General features: G+C 38.5%; 1 protein-coding gene across 1 annotated transcript in view; it reads right to left on the reverse strand.

The window, feature by feature from the left end:
- GRM8 (glutamate metabotropic receptor 8) overlaps positions 1-19048 on the reverse strand; it is a gene marked incomplete at both ends in the record, with an annotated part of 315726 nt that extends 296678 nt beyond the window's left edge. Inside the window, one exon of the mRNA XM_082280316.1 lies at positions 18539-19048. Within this exon, the coding sequence (XP_082136442.1) occupies positions 18539-19048 (510 nt within the window). The remainder of the gene's footprint in view (positions 1-18538) is intronic.
- Positions 19049-20244: the final 1196 nt, after the last annotated feature.

Consider the following 20244-nt stretch of genomic DNA (forward strand, 5'->3'; position numbering starts at 1 on the left):
AAACTTGAAAAAATAAATCACACGTGAGGTTCTGCTACTCAAGCTATTCAAATGGGTCCTATGAAGCAAGCAAACAGTATATGCCATACAGAAGAACAGAGACAGGAAATGTTGGTATAGAGATAATAATTCTGTGTTTCCTTGACTTATGTGAAAAGTTAAACAGAACAGTTTTTTGTACTTTCTTAGTAAACAGTGAAAGAGCAAACTGGAATGGATACTACAATATGTATTTGATTATTTTATTCGAATTTAATTCCTAGCTTCTTTATTTTTTTGAACTGAAAAGGAAAAAAGTGAACTGCATGTCTGAAGCAGTGAGTCTGGAAATTTTTGACTGCCAAGATTTGCACAGGAGGGAAAGCAGGTCCCCCAGCACACAAGAATGCTTGTCTGTGACCAAACTCCTCTTTACCTAACAGCCTCAATGTTTATCACCATGAAGTCTAAACATTGTTTCAGCTGGACAACAGAGATTTAAAACCCTATCATACACCTGTGCCTCTGAGTCTTCTGAAATACAGGATGATACCTGAACACAATCACTGGATCACTGTCATGCTCTTGGTCACAGTGAGACCCAAATTGTGGCACGTACAGATGAACCCAGGACTTGCATCATGTATTTCTTAAAAGTAATACTGAGGCATACCACAGGTGTAGCAGAGAAAGATCTCGAAGAGCTGGAAAAGTAATGAGGCTGATGGCAAATTACACCATGCTTGATTGCTCTGCAGCCAATTCCAGAGTAGTGCAAAGTGCTTTAAAGCCTAACAGCTTTTAGGAGAACAGCTAAAGAATAATGAATAGGCCATGTTAAAGCTAGGGATTCCCAAAGCAAATTTTGTTTGTTCCAATAAGGTTCGTGGTACTGGAAAAGGTCTGATATTATTATCTTACAGGGAATGGACTAAGACAGAAACATTAATAGTACTTGTTCCCTTGCAAAAGGAAGTTGCGGAGGGACTATGATTTTTGCAAACAATCTCCTGCCTTCCCATCACCCTGCATATACCAGAAACCTCCCAGGTGAAACGAATAATCAAAGGAGATGTTAATAGCCTTTTCAGGAACAATTGTATTCTTGAAAACATCCAATAAATGTGGAAAATTTCTGGGCAAATAGCTTTCTGAAACCTACTACACCTGTTCAAGACTGTAGGTGTGGTGAAGAAAACATTAAGCATGGGAGTTTGTATCCTGGTATTCCATGACATCCTTTATAATATTATGGTTCATTATAAACAAGCACACTTTCTGTGTGTTTGGGGAAATGGAGTGTTTCCAGCCCGAAAAGACATTTCAAGTGCAAAGAAGCTTGAGACTTTATCTATCTGAAAGTCAAGCAGCAGAGATAGATTTCAGGTGCTGAATGCTTTCCAGCCAATTAATCTTTTAAATAGTCCTCTGGCTCAGGACCCTGCAGGCCACAATATTGCAGTAGTAAGTTAGTATTGCTCACATGGTGGTTGCAGGCTGAAACAGATGTGTCTTCTGTCCTCAGCCTCCTGCTGCAATAGCAGTGCCCTGACAGTACCATGCCCTGACAATTTTGCCTTCCATCCACTGAATTTTCAAGAATATATTCTATGATTCTATGCCTAATTTTCAAATATTCTTCCAGACTACTCTTTTGAAAATTTTAAAGCACAAACAAAGCAGTAGCTGTTTTCCTAATCTCATGCTAAATCATCATGATTTTGTTAAGGCTCGCTGCAGGACAATATTAGCAACAACTTCTGGATTAAGTCAGTATTTGCTAAATTATTTTTGGTTTTAGTTAAAGAGACAGAATTTTATATTGCAAGATACATAACAGGAATAATCGTGACCCACAAATTCTATTTCTTTTGTCTGAGTGTGTATACCTTGAAATATCTCGGGTGACTGAACTAATAGGAAAACAATACATTCAAATGATACAACTGGTATCATCTTGCTAAGCTGATGGCAGGAATGTAAGATAATACAATCAACAGAGAGCAGGTATATTTGCTGTAATTTTTCTGTAGATTTCCTCCCTGACACAGTCTCATTTTCTTGCCTTTCACAGGCAGTTTTCTCCCCCTTCCTCCCCATTGCTCACCTCACCTGAAGGCCATCAGAGACCTTCTGGCTAATACAGAGATTGCAGTTCCCACCAGCATGCTCTTTTATGTCTCACAGATATTCCTTGAAAACTTTAGAAACAAGCTGGATAAGTAAAAAGGTTCACGGAAAACTGGCTGCAACAACCATTCAGTTTCTGGCTCGTAATCAGGAAAGGAGTGCCTAGAGTGGCTGTAGAGGAGCACTGGCAATCTGGCAAGAAAACATTTCCTTAACAGAATCAGGCATTGGCATAAGAGCAATATCAGCAGTAGCTAGCAGAGGAGGACTTATCCCTGTGGACCTTCCTTTCTATCCCTGAGCATAAGCTTATCCAGATAAAACCCAAGCTACCTAATTTACTATCAAAGTAAAGAATTTTTAAAAATATATGTAATTATGATGGTCTTATTAAATGAAGTATGGTTAAAGTACTTCACAGAATCACATGTGGTTCTGAGATTTACAGAAGTCAATGCTGTTACCTTTACAACTCAAAGCCTTGCTGAAAAGACATTCAAGTTTATTTGCTAAGACCTATTTTCCATCCCTCCATGTGGGCTGGCATTCACGATACTTCATTGTACATTAATACCCGTTTATATCAGTTATGTTATTTTGCCCCTGGCAAGGACTTGTTGCCAGATTCGCCTTCTTTTTCCCTCCTTTTCAAAATATTGGCTTATTCCAGTTCCCTGGTAGTGCTCATGGAAAGCACCACTTAGCAAGAGGGATAAGGCAGACAAAGACATTTCATGACAACAGGAAATAAAAATCAATTTTACAATCTACACAGTATTAGCAACCCCACTGCCTTCTAAGCACTGCAGTAAGCCAGAGGGCGTGGAAGATCCCAGCTGGGAGACTGAGTGCCCAGCCTGCTCCCCTGCTCACACCTGCAGGTGTGCCTAATCTTTTGGGGACACCTCACCCAGCATGTCTCACTCCTCTTTTTCTGCTTCTCTTCCTAGCAGGATCTCAAGTGAACAAACCATCAGCTCTCTAGGGCTTGAGCCTTTTTCACTCAGTTTTCTAATTTAAATTTCAATGAATGTTAACATACAGTGTAAACAGGTGAAAAAGGCTGTTTCTATTTAAGTCCTGTATATTAATCACCTATGGGAGATTAATAATAATAGTAATAATAGTGATGATGAAAATAATAAGGGATAATAATAAGCATGATAAACATCGACATAACTACATGTGCAAAATGTAACTGAAAATTAAATGCTAGCTGCATGCATGCATCTGATCCTTTGCTTTGCAAACATGCAATAATTGGCAAGTATCTGCAGATGTGCTGTGAGTGCAACTCAGGTACGTTCTGTCTCGTACTGAAAGAAAGATTTTAATGAAATAAATGTCAAGATGATTTCTTGGATGACTGCTTACACTGGGATTTGATCTCTTGTTTATACTTGCTTAATATCCATAAATTATGGCATATGTTTCACAAGCATGTAATTACACTTGTCATTCTGTGTGTTAAATTCCTGAGCACTGCAGACAAAGTGTGTAGTGATACACGGCCAGTTCAGCCATCATTTGCAGCAAGTTAAATCATTTTCAAAAAAAACTCACATGTAGCACTGTAAAATGATCAAGGATACATAGGAGTAATGTTACTTTTGGTTTTATTAGCAGCAGAATTTCACCAACTTTGTTTTCTACTGCTGCTTATTTGATAGTCCTTTGCTTAAGAATATATCAAATGCTCTTAAGATTTTCTAGGGCAGGTCTAGCTGCATCTTGCATTTTGCAGTATTACTATCAAGGTTTGTTAGAGAGAATTTTAAGTCATTCCTATGATCATCATCCACACCAAAGTGATACACTGGCATTTGTGGTGATAAGACCTAAGTATCCCTTTCACTTTTTTCTAAGGTAACAATAAATGCTTCCTAATTTACACCATTCTGTAATTCTTTCCAGCAGAACTAAAGGAAGAGGAAACCATTTTGCACTTAATTTCAGTGAGTCAGTTAGGGCCTTTACACCAGCTTCAGACATTCCCATTGCAGTGTATGGAAACTGAGCCCATACCCACAAGAAAACCCTTGGCCCGAGATACTGAGATGTCCATCCTGCAAAGCCAGCGTTCAGCTGCTGCAGGCTTTCCTGGCACAAAGAGGAACCTGCCACTGTAGGCAGGGTGGATGATTTTTTATTTGTTGGCTAAGGGTAGGCTGCTCCAGCACATCAAAGATCACACATGGCTGGTTTTTGTAAACCAAAGCAAGGACCCTATTTGATATATTGCCAGATAAAATTCGATGCTAATATTAGCATATGCATAAGGTGGTTCGAAGCATAGGGCAGCTCTGCTTGTCCAGTGTATAGCAAGTTCGATCTAGGGATATTGCATTTCTCATGTCCTCAGGGGCCCTCGTGCAGTGCCCAGGGGTGGCAGCTGGGGGTGCAGAGCATTGCCTGTGCTCAGTTCTCAGGCTCCTGCCATCATTTTCTGCCCTCCTTGGCATGTGACATGGTGCAGGTAGAGCAGAATTCAGCTCTTACAAAGTGGGAATAAGAATGTGTATAATGTTTCTTCACTTTTTTCCCCCTTAGTGTTTAGAAGAGAAGCTTTTAATAAAATCAGGAAGATTCATAAAGACATCCAACTCCATAACTTCATTATTTTTCAGTCAGTGGATCTGAAAAGTATCTCAAATAAATTCATGACTACTGTATTATTTTATTAGAACTTGCAGAAATATTGGCTGTATGCTGCCCTTTCCTCTCCTGCCCTCTCCACATCCTGAGCCTTCAGTTAAGGAATGCCACATCACTGTTTAGAAAGACTAGTATGTTAGGTTTGAAAAAAAAAGCTTCCATTGTAGTCCGGTTATTTGCTTTATTTTTCCATTTTGCATTATTTTTATGATTCATTTTCTGTGTGTTTTAATATTTTAATGGTCTGTAGTGTATTATAGGGAGGAATCAGGAGCACTACTGCAAATAGGAACTGTGAAGTTAAATACATTATTTATTATTATGAATCAGTCTGCCTAAATAACTGTAGTAACTACAATATTCACAACAGTCTGAAGAATGAAAGAATGACAAATATCACTGTCAATAGCTGCTGTGGGAGTGTCCTCCAATGTTCCCTATTCAAAACAAAAATTTCTACTCTTCTTCTATAAAATCCTACATGTAAAACAAATCAAAAGTAATTACAAGCCTGTATGTCAAGAACAAAAAACACCCATATTTTATGAGAGTAAGTAAATAAGACAGTTCATGGCAAGGGTTTTGCACCGCAGAGATATCAGTCCTAAATGCTGAAGGAGCTGCTTGGCATTTAGACAGTTCAAAACTGAGATGGTCAGTGCTATGTAGCAGGAGGTGGTTAGAAACTCCCAGTCTTTGAAAATCACTATGTCTTCATCTGTGACCAGCAAACATATATAGGCACTTCCAGAAGCCCACTTCACTTCAGACTCATGTGGGATGACTCAGCCATTCATATGAATACAGGGGTCTGTCCTTGAGATCTCTGTTAAACTAGACAGGGGCAGATGGGAGTGAGATGAATTTTGTGTTACTGCTCTGGCCAAGACTTTCAAGCTTAGTCTTTAAGAGAAATCTTGGAAATCCGTGGCTAAAGCATATAAAGGAATGTTTCAGTATTCAAAACTGCTTTACTCTTAGGTCTTCCCATGGCATTAAACCTTCTTTAAAGGTTTTCCTTTGGTTCTGGTCTCTGTCATCATGTATCTGTCATTTTTTTTGTACTTTATCCTCTCAATGCACAAGTATGTTCCAAAGGAAAAATGAGGCTGCAGTAGCTGCCTGAATTATAGTTGATAGCCTGGTGGATAAAGTACTCAGCTGGGAACAACTAACCATTGAGTTATAGGGGTTTTGGACATGAAAGTCTCTCCTGCTGAAGCTGTTCATGTTTTCACAAACAATTAAACTTCCATTGGACCCGCCTGAGAGTAATTCACTGTATAGTCCAGTATTCAGTGAGGAATGGTAATAGCTAAGTTCAAATCATTACTCTAACGAACATTTAATGAATTTTAGCATGGATGAAATAAAATTTTCCCATTGTGAAAGCTTATCATCAGTGAATAGACAGCATCTGGCAACAGCAGCACTCACATGCATCCAGCTGTTTAGAGGTAGAAGAGCAGGCAAGAATTTTCAAGAAGATGCACCATTATAGACCCATTTTACCAAACAGTTTTGAGATTGAGTTCTCCAGGGAAAGTCCTACACACAGCAGACTGCTGAGATAAGACCTTTTCTGGCAGAAAGAGAAGTCCCAGTGTGGAAGTTCATGGCATACTGCATGCACAAGCAGCCCTGTTTCTGCAGAGCTCATAATTTTACCCTAAAGCAGCCTTGTCTGTCCTTGTCGGAGATGAGCTGTCCCATCTCCTAAGTTATATTTGATTTCCTTCTCTGAATCCAAAAGAATTCGCCCAAGAGCCTTGTTTAAGTCATGAGTAAACAGTGTGGCAAGAGGGGCACCAGCACTTAATGAATGGTACCCAAGACTGACATTTCAAACCCATCACTTTTATTTTACACTCTAAAATCTCCAAAATAGAAATAAAATATTTTGTTTCACACAGAATACATGTTATCATTTAACACAAAAGAAACCATTTCAGAAAGCTTTTCTCAACAAAATAAAACAAAAACCAAAACAAGCAAACAAAAACCCCAAACAAACAAAAACCCCAAACAAAAAAATACAACAACAAAAAAATAAAAACCCAACCCAATAAAGAAGCGCCCAAGTTTCATTAAAACATGATCATTTTGATTCAGAATAAAATCAATGTTTGTTTTCAGCTCGGCTGTCAAGCTAACTAATTATTTGCAGAGCCTTGCTCATAATATTGTATTCATGCTTTGGGTAGATTAAAAACAACAATGAAAGACAATGAAATTTTAAATTTGGAATCACCATTTCTAAAAAGTGTGGAATCTCCTCTTAGCTCCTGATCTACTCTTGGTAAATAGATGAGGCAGTTATTCACCACATAACTGACAGAAGCTGCCTATTCTTAGGGAGTTTTACTCAATTTGGAGATAAGAAAGCAAACTTAATGAAACCATCATGAAAAATGAAACAAACAAAAAAAAATGGTTCCTGAGACAGTAAGAAATATACTGGCATAATGGTCAGCTAGCAAGTCTTTTACAAGATTGTTTTGATTGTCTCTCTTCTCAAACATTTAAGAACACAAGTCCTCTCATCCTAGTAGAACGTACATTTGCACACACACCTATCTTAATTTTCTTTCATCCCACACTACTTAATTTCATGCTTTGTTGTAAGAATGATAGACGTTCATTTTTTCCCAATCACTCTAATATAGATTGCAGATATTAATTTTAACAATTTTAATATTATTGGGCAATAATCCAAATACTTTTTCCTGACTCTGGAGCTCTCTTTCTTTGACTGCCATGGTTTCCTAAGGGGGATGTACAGCCTCTGATTACAGGTCAGGCAGGCTTCACCACTTGCTCCTGAGACTGATGACTTGCATATTTAAATTATACTGTGAGTTGGATAATCTCCTCTCATAGCAAAACCCAGGGGAGAGAACTATGTAAGAGGATACAAGGAATCCCTCGTTAAGGACTAGCTATCTGAAGTACTTATGTGCCCCCACCCCTTACTCTTATATCTGATTATCAAGGAGCCTTTATATTCACAAATCCCTTCAGCCACAGAAGTGCTCTAACCAAGGAAGCAGGGGTGGGGGAGCCCTGGACATCAGTCCTCCAGAGCCACTGGGCGCTCCGTTCCACAGGCATCATCCGTCAGGCTGAGGATTCGCTGCTGTGTGACTTGCCCAAGGTCACACAGAAAACCTGTACTGAAGCAAGACAAAGGATGTAAGGCTTCAACGAGCAGTACCACACAGCAAGGGAAGTCTGTCACACTCAGACAAAGCTTTGCAGCTTGCCATTGAGCCAAGTGATTATGTGATCCATACCAAAAATACCCGGCATTTTCATCAGCTTCTTACATCTTTACTCTCATTCTTTCCTGCAGGCCAGTATAATTATTTGATGTGTATGCAAAGACACAACAAAACAAGTACAACTAGAATGGTGAATCTTCATTCTTGAAGCACAAGTTCTTTGCTATTCAGCCCAAAAATAGAAATAAGGAGAGAAAAAAAAGCCCACAAGCTTTGAAACTTGGCAGGAATGGCAGGAAATCATACCTTGAGTCACAGGGCACTCTCAGCATCTGTTCCAACTGCAAGCTTTTCATGCTCCCATATACAGCACAGCTACCTTCCCATCTTATTCCAGTCACCAAAACTAGCACTAGAAATACTATTTTTTCTTTGCAGTCTCAAATACCCTACATATCCAGTTTCCAAAATGCTGTGCAGTTAGTATTGGAGATGTGAACTAGCTCACAGATGATGAATTTTTGTTGTTCAGATGATATTTGGCAAAACAGTTCCCAGTGGGTTGAAACAACAGCTCTGACTACACTTAGGATTTGCAAGTGGAAGTGTTTGCAACATGCACAAAAGAAATGCTAGTTAATAAGACAAATGTTTACACTTAAAACTTTCTAAGGGCATCATCAAATCCTATCCAACAAAGAAGATACAAACATGTTATTTTTCTCTCATGTTTCTTGCTTTTTAATAGCTTTTACTTTCATTATAAACACTTCAGTTCTGCCTGAACTGTGAACAAAGAGAATCAGCCCTTTAATCCTCAGGACAATACATGTTTTCTTCACACTTTGGAAAGCAAATACAGCAGCTGGTAACTTTCAAATCCTGTGGTTTGTTGTGCAAAAGATGTCAAGCAGAAATCTCAAATTTAGAAGAGGGAAACACTGGCTGCTCTACCTAGATCATTTTCCTACTGGTACAAAAAATGCATATTTTTATACTTCTATCCAACCTAATTTTTAGAAATCTAGGAAGTAGAAAATTTGGCATTTTTCTCATAACACACAACTGGATTAAACTTTAGACAACATATAACAGGCTACTTCTTGGCAATATTTTTTTCTTATAATCAGCCCATATTTTAATTCCTGAAACAATATCCTAGATCTAGTTATATGTGTCTCTGCTCTACTAACTCCTCTTTATGAGTGGAGTTTGTAGTGTTAGGTTTGTATTTAATCCATATTACAAAACCATTATTTGGAGAGGCGTGTCTGTGGAGACCAAATTGCCAGCTCCCTCAAGGTCATTATTGTCCCATGTTAAAAAAAGAGAAATCTCTTTTAATTGGCTGTATCCCTATCTATTTTCTGACTGCTACCAATAGTGCATCACCATGATAATATCTGAAAATTGCATAAAGCAGTAGAGGACCCATGTTCACTTTTGCTATGTGCCTGCTGGACAAACTGTACTCAAAGTCTACTAACGGTGATGACACAATATTTCAGTGGACACAGGACATTATTTGCCTCTGGATAAACCCAGTTTTAGAGTGGTATAATTCACTGGCTTCCCTGGAATTCATTGTTCTCTCAGGGATTCTTCCTCATGTAAGCAAGACTAAAAGTCACACAAAAATCAGACTCTGTTTCCCTTTTGAGTAAGCAGAATTCAACAAGTCCTATCCAGCTGGCTATAGAAAAACATAGATACTTACACTACTTGTCTGTGTCTCATGAACACAGAAGAAGCCAGAAATTTGAATCCTAAAACAACTCGTGCCCCTGCAGCAAGACATCCACAGTCTTGGGATTCCAAGGCCTTTGCACTTTCCATTCAATGTATGATACCAGCCCTGACAGCCTATTTGTCTCTTTCTGTGGTTTTGGTTTGGTCCTGGACACCATAGCAGTGAACACAGTCTGAATTCCCCAGGTTTTTTTATGCTGCTCCTAATGATAAATGTGTTCCTGTCTCAGATTGCCAAGATATATTCTCTTCTCCCACAGCACTGTCTTGAAAGGTTGTTTGGACTATGTGGTCCACAGCCAGTGAATTTACCGTAATGTAATAACATAGCAAACATCCTTTACAAAGCACACATATATGTGCTATATATTCTCTCCTCTCTATTATTAGCCAGTAGGTATTGTCTTATATAGCACTGAATTTCAACACGCTCCACTTTATTTAACAGTCCACTCACATATCATCCAAATAAGGAGGTCAGTCTGGAGACCTCCTGCAACCTCACCTACATTCACACAGCACATCTTCCAGACTGGCAAGCTCTTGTCTAGATGACAGCCCTCAAGGAAGTCAGCTCTTCTAGGACACTTTTTGTGTTTCAGCATTACTGATAAAACCAAAGCATACTTATGGCACCCAGAGAAGAAATTGGAATGGCAAGAAACCCAGCCCTTCTTTCAGTTCATTTCTCGGGCTTTGTTTCCGAAGTGTCAGGCCTACAGAGCCATTGCAGGATCCATAGTTTCTCTAACAAATCACCTAAGTAGAACTGTGGTTATAAGTTTTCACTAAGACCTTAATATTTCACAGCACTTTGCAAGCAAAAAACAAAGAAAATTTATCTGAATGAGAGTAACCATCACTTTAGGGGATCAGTGTTCCTGTAATGCGATGGAGCTGCTTAATGAAATTGTGCCCTGCCTGGAAGACGACTGTGATGGCATTTTAAACATAACAGAGCCACACTCAAAGTAAAAATCTTATGGAGATTGTTAGGTACTTTTCAGAGAATGATACCTAAAATGGGCTATCATACTTTTGCTACTTTTCTATTTATAGAAGAGCTGTGTGCAAAATGCACCAGTGAAGAAGGAATAGAGATTCTGATTCTGCCTCTACAAAAACCACTGCTACATAACTAAATGCTGGAGGCACCTTTAGTGAAAAAACATAAGCCAAAACTCAAAAGACTAATTATTTCACCTCAGAGAAATCACTTTTGCTCCTGTCCCACAGTCTCAAGCTGTAAAAGAAATACAATAGGGAGATCTCACAATACCATGGAATATCTCAACATTGCTATCAGAAATAGTTTATTTCAGAAAGAGTTAGAGCCCAGTATCTACCTGAAGTGCCAGATAAGAAATCCTACAGGGAGGTAAAAAAAAATAGAGACCCTTGTCCATTTAGAATTCAATCTTTCAGCAAGCATTTCCCTTTTTTCCTGTTATCCCCATAGATAGATCCCTGTCACAAGTTTCCTAATTTCCAGCTCTTCCTCCTGCTGATCCACTCATCCTCACAACCTGCAGAAACTGTGACTCGGTCAGAGTCTTGCTTATTCAGCATGACTGAAAAAAAATTTCTTTGAAGACTATGGAATGAAATAGCCACTTGAAAAATTCTGGCAACCGTGGTCAAAAAGTAGCTTTTCTTAAGACAACTAGAGAAAGAAATAAAGCATGCGGGAAAAGAAAGAGAAAAGGAGATGAGTAAAATTCCTTCCAAAGGAAAGTGAGGAAGAATTTAAGAAACTGGCACCACCCTTGCAGGTGTTTGAAATCTTCTTATAAAATCTCGTATCACTTCCATCAAAGGTTTCCAAAGCCTTCCAAAGAGAAGAGGTTCTATCTGATGCAAGTCCCAGCATGTATTAACCCATAATCTTTCCATAAACAAGAAAGATGCATCCATACTCATAGATCTGATCCAGTTCCCTTCTGAAAGCATTTTATTCTTTCTGTTGAGGACACAGACAGCCAAGGGTCAACAGCCTCTGAATTTAAGGCCTTACTTAAATGCTTAATTTTCCTGTCAGAGTGATAGGGGACATAATATCTTGCTGGGAGTACATATAGATTCCAGCCCAGAGGAGTGTTTTGCTCTTGGCTATTTAATTCATTCCTGTGGAACTAGTGTCCTCCAGTTAGACTTTTGTTCTGATGACTACTTTTTTTCTGATAAATGCTAGGAAGCACAAGGATATACATTTAAGCACTCTAAACCAGTTTAATCCTAAAAGCACAATATGCTTTAGGGAAAATAATGAGAATGGAAATAAGCAAACACACAAAATCTACCACTTGGCTGAACACAATAGCACCTGGTTTCTGATGACAGTCAGAATGCAGGACTACTCATATTGCCCAACTGCTACTGTACTGAAACAATTAAACACCAGGGGGGAAAAGTCGTCTTAATTTAGTTCTCATTGCAGCTAATAAAACTAATATTGCTGTAGTACAGCACTGAAAAAGCGTCAATGATCCTTGCAGTGTCTTGGCTTCCCTTCAGTGTGATGTAGGAGCAGAGGAGCTCTGTCCTGAGAAATCAGCAGCAGTGCCTATGCTGGTAAATCACATTATTTCAGAGCACATCTCTCAGCAACAGCTCTGCTGCCTCCACTGTCAGACTGTCAGGACAGTCCATAACTCGGCCACGACCTGTGCCAGCCAAGTCTCCCAATTTTCTGACAGGCTTCAGAAGTCATCATGGGTCAGGAATCATTCCCTCCTAGTAATTTGCATGCAGCCCCATGATTTGGGGAAATAAAGGAGTATGGGATGTGGGCATGGATTGCCTGTATCAGCTGGCCTCAGCCATGAAAGGGTGAAATAATTTTCTCTGCATATGCAGTTTCCTTCAGGGGAGGGAAATGATAGTGTAGATATATATATAGATATCTATTTCCTGCCCTCAGGGAAGTAAAAAGAAAATCAGATTGTTGGTCTTTAACAGCTACAATCTCTTTGTAAGGTGCTCATGTATTGTACTTATGGAATGACGTAACACCCTCAACATTTAAGATAGCTTCAACATGCCTACAAAAGCAGGGGAGACATCTCAAACATTTAATTAATGATAACCAAGCTTCTGATTGTTCCTGTGAAATGCTTAAACACAAGCAAATCAAAATGACAAAAGAGAAGCACAAAAAGGTCAGAAGATGCTTCTCAAGCCTTGTAGCAAACCAATGACAAACAAACGAAAATAACACAGAAAAACAGATTACCCTCTTGTTCTAACCACAGGTTCCATCTAGGACTGTGAGAAACCAAAATTCTTAAAGTTTTAGGGGAATATTTAAGGAACTAATATACTGTAAAATAATAAATGAATGCATCAAGTTGGTTTTGTACTCTCTTGCCTCAAGCAGCTTAGCACAAATCAAATTTGATGTTAATAAGTGCTAGCAGTTTTCACAGAATCTGAAAACCTATTATTTCCTCTGGCTGCAACTAAAAAAAATTGGCAACTGTTTCATTACTGATGCTAGCAAAGTACCTCTTGTACCTATAATTTTATCTTGGTGTTGACCTGGTATTTGCCTCTCTCAACCACACACATTTAACCTGGTACTGACAGAAGAATCATGGTTGAGTTAAAAGAGGGACTTTGCATAATCAAGTGTCTACTGCCATGGAAATATAAAGATGTTGCGGAGCAAAGAGATATGAATGTTTCTTCTATGTAAAAGAAGTTCAATTATGAAAAAAAAATTCTAATAAAGGTATTTTACCGCCAATAACAAGAGAAGATGCTCAGGCACTGAACAGATATATGTATGTACTAAGCTACAAAAAAGCACTGTAAAATTAAATGGCACATATGGGTTCCTTTTATAATTAAAAATTATTCAGAAAGTTCAAATATTATCTAGAACAAAATAAAAATATGTTCATCTTAAGACCTATTTCAAAATGTTTCAGTCGTCTTCTCTCTACTTACAACAATTTTTCTTCACACTTCACACAAAATTTTCCCCATATGTTTTAACCACCAGGAAAAAAATCTTCCTATTACAAATTTCAAATGGTATACAGTGGAAAATATTGACACATGTAGCAGGACACAGTGAATGGAAAATTGATAAATTTCAGTCAGTGCAGCACACTTATTAATGAGTACCAATATGTTGGGTGAAATTCTTGAGCCTCATCTCTACTTCTTTAAAGTATAAAATACAGCTTTTCCATTATGGAAAGGCCCTGCAGTCACACATGGAACAGACTGACTCCTGCATCTTCCTAGAGCCTTTGAAGTCTGTAAAGCTCATGAGGTGCAAATATTTCTGTAGATATAGAGTCTAGATCAGGATCTGTGTATGCCTCAGGTTGCCTCACAAAAGCATGTTTGTGCTCTCTGAAATTAGGTGGTAACATGTTATTACATTTTATTTACATCATATTCCTTTCATGAGATGCACTCCATTGCCACAACTTAAATTCAAAGCCCAGCATTTATGAAGTTAAGTGAGATTAGCCTCTGTACTATGGTAATGCCCTCATTTCTGGGAGGGCTGTCTGCTGCTCTGTGCAGGTCCAGAACACAAGGCAGCAAAAGTGCCACATGGCAGCCAAACATAAAAAGACCTGCAACTAAGCATAAAAATAGTATCATACAGGTATAGCTCTAGTAAATGTGCAAAGATACCAGGCAAAGACATACACTAAAATCCAAAATGAGGCAATGAAACAAAGCGAATAAGCAAAATGCTGGTGAAACTAATATATTCACTTCTAGATTTACTGAAAGAAACTATCCCTTGTATTTTGGATGGTTGCCATAAAGTTGAAAGTGTTACTCCATAATACCATTTGTACTTGTACTTCTGAAGAGGTAAACGTGTATGAAATGTATAAGGCAAATGTGCATGAAGTGAATATTAGTCCCTTCAGACAGCAGCTATTAAAGTGGATTACAACTCTGCCACAAAAAGGGAATTTGACCAAAAAGAGGCAATAAGTAATTCAGCCTTGGGAAACTGGTGAAAACAGAAGGTAAGGCAAGGAAAGGCCAGGCAAGGCAAAGCAAGGCAAGGAAAGGATCAAAGCTGTTGATGAATATTTGGCCTTATACACATGTACATAAATACATACATAAAAGCTTGAGATCACAATTCACCAAGCATACTGTCCGCCCATCTCAATTTGCATGCAAACCATCATCCCTAGGCTGCTCCTAGTGTGACACTGGCTAGATGATGTGTGAAGGTGACAGATGGAGTGCACCGAGGAGTTCAGAAATAGTATGTGGTGTTTAGATGTGAGGACACTAGCATAAACAAATGCCTCTCTTTTTCCAGCAGATTTTAACCACTGACATAAGTTATTCAGACATTAAACAAGTAGAAGCTTTGAATACAGGGAACATAGTACATGAAGTGAGCTAGGATACATAGTCTCTTGTTTCCTCCAGGCCAAGTTTGGGGGGCCTGGGAAATAACCCAGATGCTTATAAGTGTCACACAAAGCAGATAAAAGTTCCCATCCAGTCATGCCTAAGCACCCTACAGGAAAACAGAATTTCTGAAAAACAAATATAAGGAAGGATGTAAGAGTAATATCTTGACAGATTGAGTCAATAGAAAGGTTGCCTCTGTGATAGTAAGAGCTGCTTAACTGAGACAGCCAGCTCCTCAATAGATCCTACCAATGCGTGGTCCCTTGTCTCTGTGTCCTTTGTGAAGCAGCCCATTCCTGATGCTCCCTGCTAAAAACAGCTTAAAATTATGGCAAAAAACAACAACTGTATGATAATCAAGGAATAACAGGTTCACTTTCACACAATTAATTCCATGCTCCAGTGTTTCCTGTGTGTAAAGTGCCTCTGAAAAGTCTAAAACCATCAATGAGTGAAATTTAGTCTGTCCAAATTTGTACCTTAATGTTTTGGACCTACGAAGGGTAAGTCCTATGGAAAATCACCTCCTAAGCAGCAATGCACCTCAAAATTCACAGAAGGAGAAGGGAGAGAGAAGAATTCAAGGCAAGCCATTTGATCAGGAGAAAGTCTATAGATAGAGGTCATTTTCTGTGGTGGCCTCCCTCCCCTCTTCTCATGAAAACACTTAGATAAAAGATTACCTTGACTATCAATCAAGGTTTATTCTATCCACCAGATCATCAGATAGGACTATTGACCTGTATGTTTTCTGTTGTAAAATCAATAAAAGAAAGAAAAAAAATTGCAAGAAAAAGAAAAATAGCAGCATAAAAATCCAAGCTGCTGAGAGTTTCTTAGGTTATTTCTTACGTTATCTTTGTGTATTCACATTGAGAGATACAATACACTTCTCACAATTTCATTACAAATTAAAATTTTGCTGGATAATAATATTCTCAAAAATATGTAGTCCTGACATTTCGGAACTTCAGAGTAGGTATTAAAGCAATACTGAACTTCAAATTATAGGTTCAACTTTCTAAATAGTACTGTTAAACAGAAACATGGATGAATCACGCTCATCCTGGATAAAATGGAAACAGGCATTTGCATGACGGTGATTGCTGACTTCAATGAAAGTACAGGCATTTACCCCAGCTGCGTGTCCCACCTTGATATACATCAAGATACAGTAAACACAATTTCATGCCTGGAGCCTCTGTGAGCATGGGCCAAGGCCCAGGTCCTCAACTACAGAGCTGTGGGGATGCATCAGCTGAGAATTTCAGCCTATGTCTTTGGTCTGAGTACAATCCAAATGGGGTTATACATCTAACTTTCTGGAAAATGACCCTTAATTTCCTAATACTCTTGACTATAACCAGTGTGAGTGGTTTCTACAGTGCTTCTAATGCAGAGCCTTATCCAGAAGACTTTACTCATAAAGAGATTCACTTCTGAGAGGAAGGTGTATAAACAGATCTCCCACGTTGGTCCACCATTAGGCATTAAAGGTCATAATTTATCTTTTTTTTTACATTATTAAGAATATTTGTACAGGATCTATATTTAAAACTAAAAGAGATGTCTCCTCCTTCTGCCAGCAGCTGTGTTACATCAATTAAATGGGTAAATAAGATCTTTCCCCAGAGGGGATATCACGTGACCCTCTATTGATTAAGACTGCAGTAGAATGTTATTTGCAATCTTATTGCATAATGTAAATCAGGAGGTAGCTGTCAAGGTTTCAGAAGACAAATTGCTGCTATCTTAGACAATTCATAGGCCTCTTTCCTTCTTGCTGCTCTTAATTCACAGTTAATGCATGTCTTACTAGGCTTAGTTTCTTAAATCAGTCTATAGAACCGTATTCAACTCAAAACCAGGTGTAAGTCGTAGTCTACGTGGCCCTGCATTATAATGCCTATTAAAGTGACCATTCCATCTATCATTATTTCAGAAATATGCATTATTTAATAGGATAGCACAACTTCAAAAAAGGACGTGAACTAAACAAAAGACACCTCCCACAACATGCATGATGGTTCCCAGGATAGATAAGCCTCCCCACCAGGCACAGCTCCAGAGGTGCTCTCCATATAGATCATTTTTTAAGTCTTAGCTCAGTTTTGTGTACTTGATTTTCACAAGTAAAACATATGGCTAGAACTAGTCCATGACTCTCAAACCTGTGCAGTAACTGCAGATGAGCATCAGTTTCGAGACTGAAAGGAATACCTGAAACAATCCAGCAGTCACTTTGTTCCTCCACTGAACTGTAAATCCATCATTATTTCCTTCAAGGAAGAACCAAAGGGAAGGACTAAAATCTCTATTCAAATGACTGAAATACACTTTGCCGAGAAACCGTAAGAAAAAGCCAATCTTTCTTTGCTACTGATCAATCTCAGTTACAACCATTAGAAAACAAATGCAATACTTTTCAAAATACATGACAGCAATATTAAACATTACCAGAATCTTCTGCACCAAAGTCAAAGAAATGGTCTTTAAGTGAGTTTTGGTGATTGTAAAGTTCTATGAAATAAGGCGAGATTAATGGATGAGAAGAACAGTAGGTGGTAGGGCAGTAATAGATTCAGACATAAGTTACAGTTGTTCCATGTTCCATAGAAAAATGTGCTCAACTTACCATATCTGTTTGCCATTGCATAGGATTAAAAGTTAAACACCTGCTGCCTGATCTCTTCCATCCAAGTTGATTGACTAGAATGTGTTCATCTTCCCATCTAACTTAGCAAATTTAAAAGTGGCAGGTTTACTTTTCCATTATCTAGAATGTCTGAGCTTCATAAAGTATTTGAAAGCAAATGCCAGTAGAACTGTTGCCTAAAAATAAGCCCTCACAAAGTGATAACAAAGTCTGGAAAAAATATCACCTTGTAGAAAATGTGGAGGAGGTTAAAATTTCAAGGAAATCAAAGATATTACAGCACATTTCATTTGGCTAGACATGCACATCAGTAGCACTAGATTATTACTGGCATATCTTTCTATGTAAGGAAATTATCTGGTCCTCCAACAAATGTATTTGTGTTAAAATCTTATATTTCATTCTCCTGGAAATTTGGGAAATCAATCCCAACCCAGTCTTGATGAGCATAAATGTTCAACATGGACCAAATTTGAGTAATATAAAGTAAGGATACAAATCCCTAAAGAGTTAAAATGTGCACAGATTGCTCAGAACTTTAAGAGAAGCACTTGGCACCTTGAAATTGGGTCTGCAAACACTGCTTTGAGGTGTTTTTTGCCCCTTTGCTTTGAAAGGGCAAACCAGCCATTTCAGATTTTGAATGTGGAAAGTGTCCTTTCTTTTTTGAAAGTATCACAACACAACTACTTCACTTATTTCATTCTTCTTTAAATTTAAAAGAAAGATAGAAAATGTTACTTACCTTAAAGAGTCTTAATATATTTGCGACCATAATGGACACAGAACTTGCTGCAGCACCTATCACGCCTGATATCTTGTCTGGCTTAGTGAAAATAGGTGGGTCACCGTTTGCACACTTCACGTCTGAACCATCTTTTTCTATCAATGCTTGCACAAATGTTAAGGATTGCTCCAATGCATAAGTGTCCCTGGAACACGTATCAAGGATACGGACACCTAAGGTGATATTGGCAAGAAGATCAGGGTCTTTATTAATCTGATCAACTGCATACAGCATTGCCTCTAGTCTGTGGATCCCCTTCTCCTTCTTGAGCTCCCCACAAGGCACCCCTCTATCCCCTTTTGCGTGAACAGGGAACAGTCCTCCCAAGATGATGTCCCCATCCAGTCGAATGGAGTGGGCATATTCCTGGCCATGAGTTCTTTGCATCAGAGTGAGTATCCAGTAGAATTTGGCTGTTAACAGGAAGAAACAATGGCAGGAAACCAATCGTTTCCCTTCGTATACCATTTTCTCTGAAGACGTTGTTGCTATCCAGTATCCAGGTTTTCTTCTTGCTAAAGGATGAGGCTGACCATTTGAAGCTGCACTTTCTGGAGGCTACCATCAGTGCCCAATAAGTAATATAGAACCATGTGGTAGGTAGGTAGAAAAAAGGATCTCAGCAGAAGTACATAAAATGTGTTTTACAAAAGATGTCCACTGATGGAATGGGTTGACCAGCTTTTCTGAGGTGGTTTTTCAATTGCTCTTAATTGATGGTGAGGAGTAAGGTAGTATGTCTGGTCCTGATGATAAAAGGAGGTCAGTAGCTTATGTCCTTGTATTTTGCCCTACAGCTGAGGTACTTCTGGAAAAAAAATAAAAAATAATTTTTAAAAAACAGTGAGAAATACCATTTACTTCAGCAGTTTTATACCTGTCACACAGTGTATTTACTTTTGAATAGCAGTTACATCACCTAGGTTTTACTTTCAATGTTCTTTAAGTGAGCAAATCTTGGCCTTCAGTGAATTTGAACACCTGGCTGCACTGTACTATGAGCCAGGAAATTGATGATGCCAGCAGAGCAAGAGCCGAATCAGGGGAATTAAACTTAGCTTGGTATTCAGATTCTGAACAGTTATTCATATCTACCTTCGCGTTGCGTGACACCCAGAAACAGACCTGATCCGTAACACATTGTATTTTCTGTTTTGCTGCATTATTCTGTTCAACTGTATTATTCTGCTCCAGCCTACAGAAGTGCAATAACCACTTACACTCTCACTCCAGGAGAGGTCTCATTTATGACAATGGAGTAATCAGGGTGCCTGAATTTAAGTACTTCAGCCAATGCAGTACAAGTACAATTCAATTCATTTGAATGTTAAACTGATTATTTCTCCAATGGAATTCACTTTGGGGGGGGGGCTAACTATTTATCTAAATCTCCTTCAAGACAATGTCTAACACTAAATTATTTTTATGAAAAGGTAGCTGATTTCTCAAGCAAAAAGAGCACAACATATTATGTTGGGAAACCAGCTGAACATCCAACATTCCCTTTCCAACATTTGACTTGAGCTGAGGTTTAACATTAACAAGGTCTCTATTTTCTGCTTGCATTTGGACCACATTAAATAGGAACAATGTTGTGCCTGCACTGACATTTGGAGAGATCCCACTGATTTTAACGAGATGAGGATTTCAGCCTACATATTTAA

This window comes from Coloeus monedula (genome assembly GCF_965178545.1).
Source record: "Coloeus monedula genome assembly, chromosome: 4".
Lineage (NCBI taxonomy): Eukaryota > Metazoa > Chordata > Aves > Passeriformes > Corvidae > Coloeus > Coloeus monedula.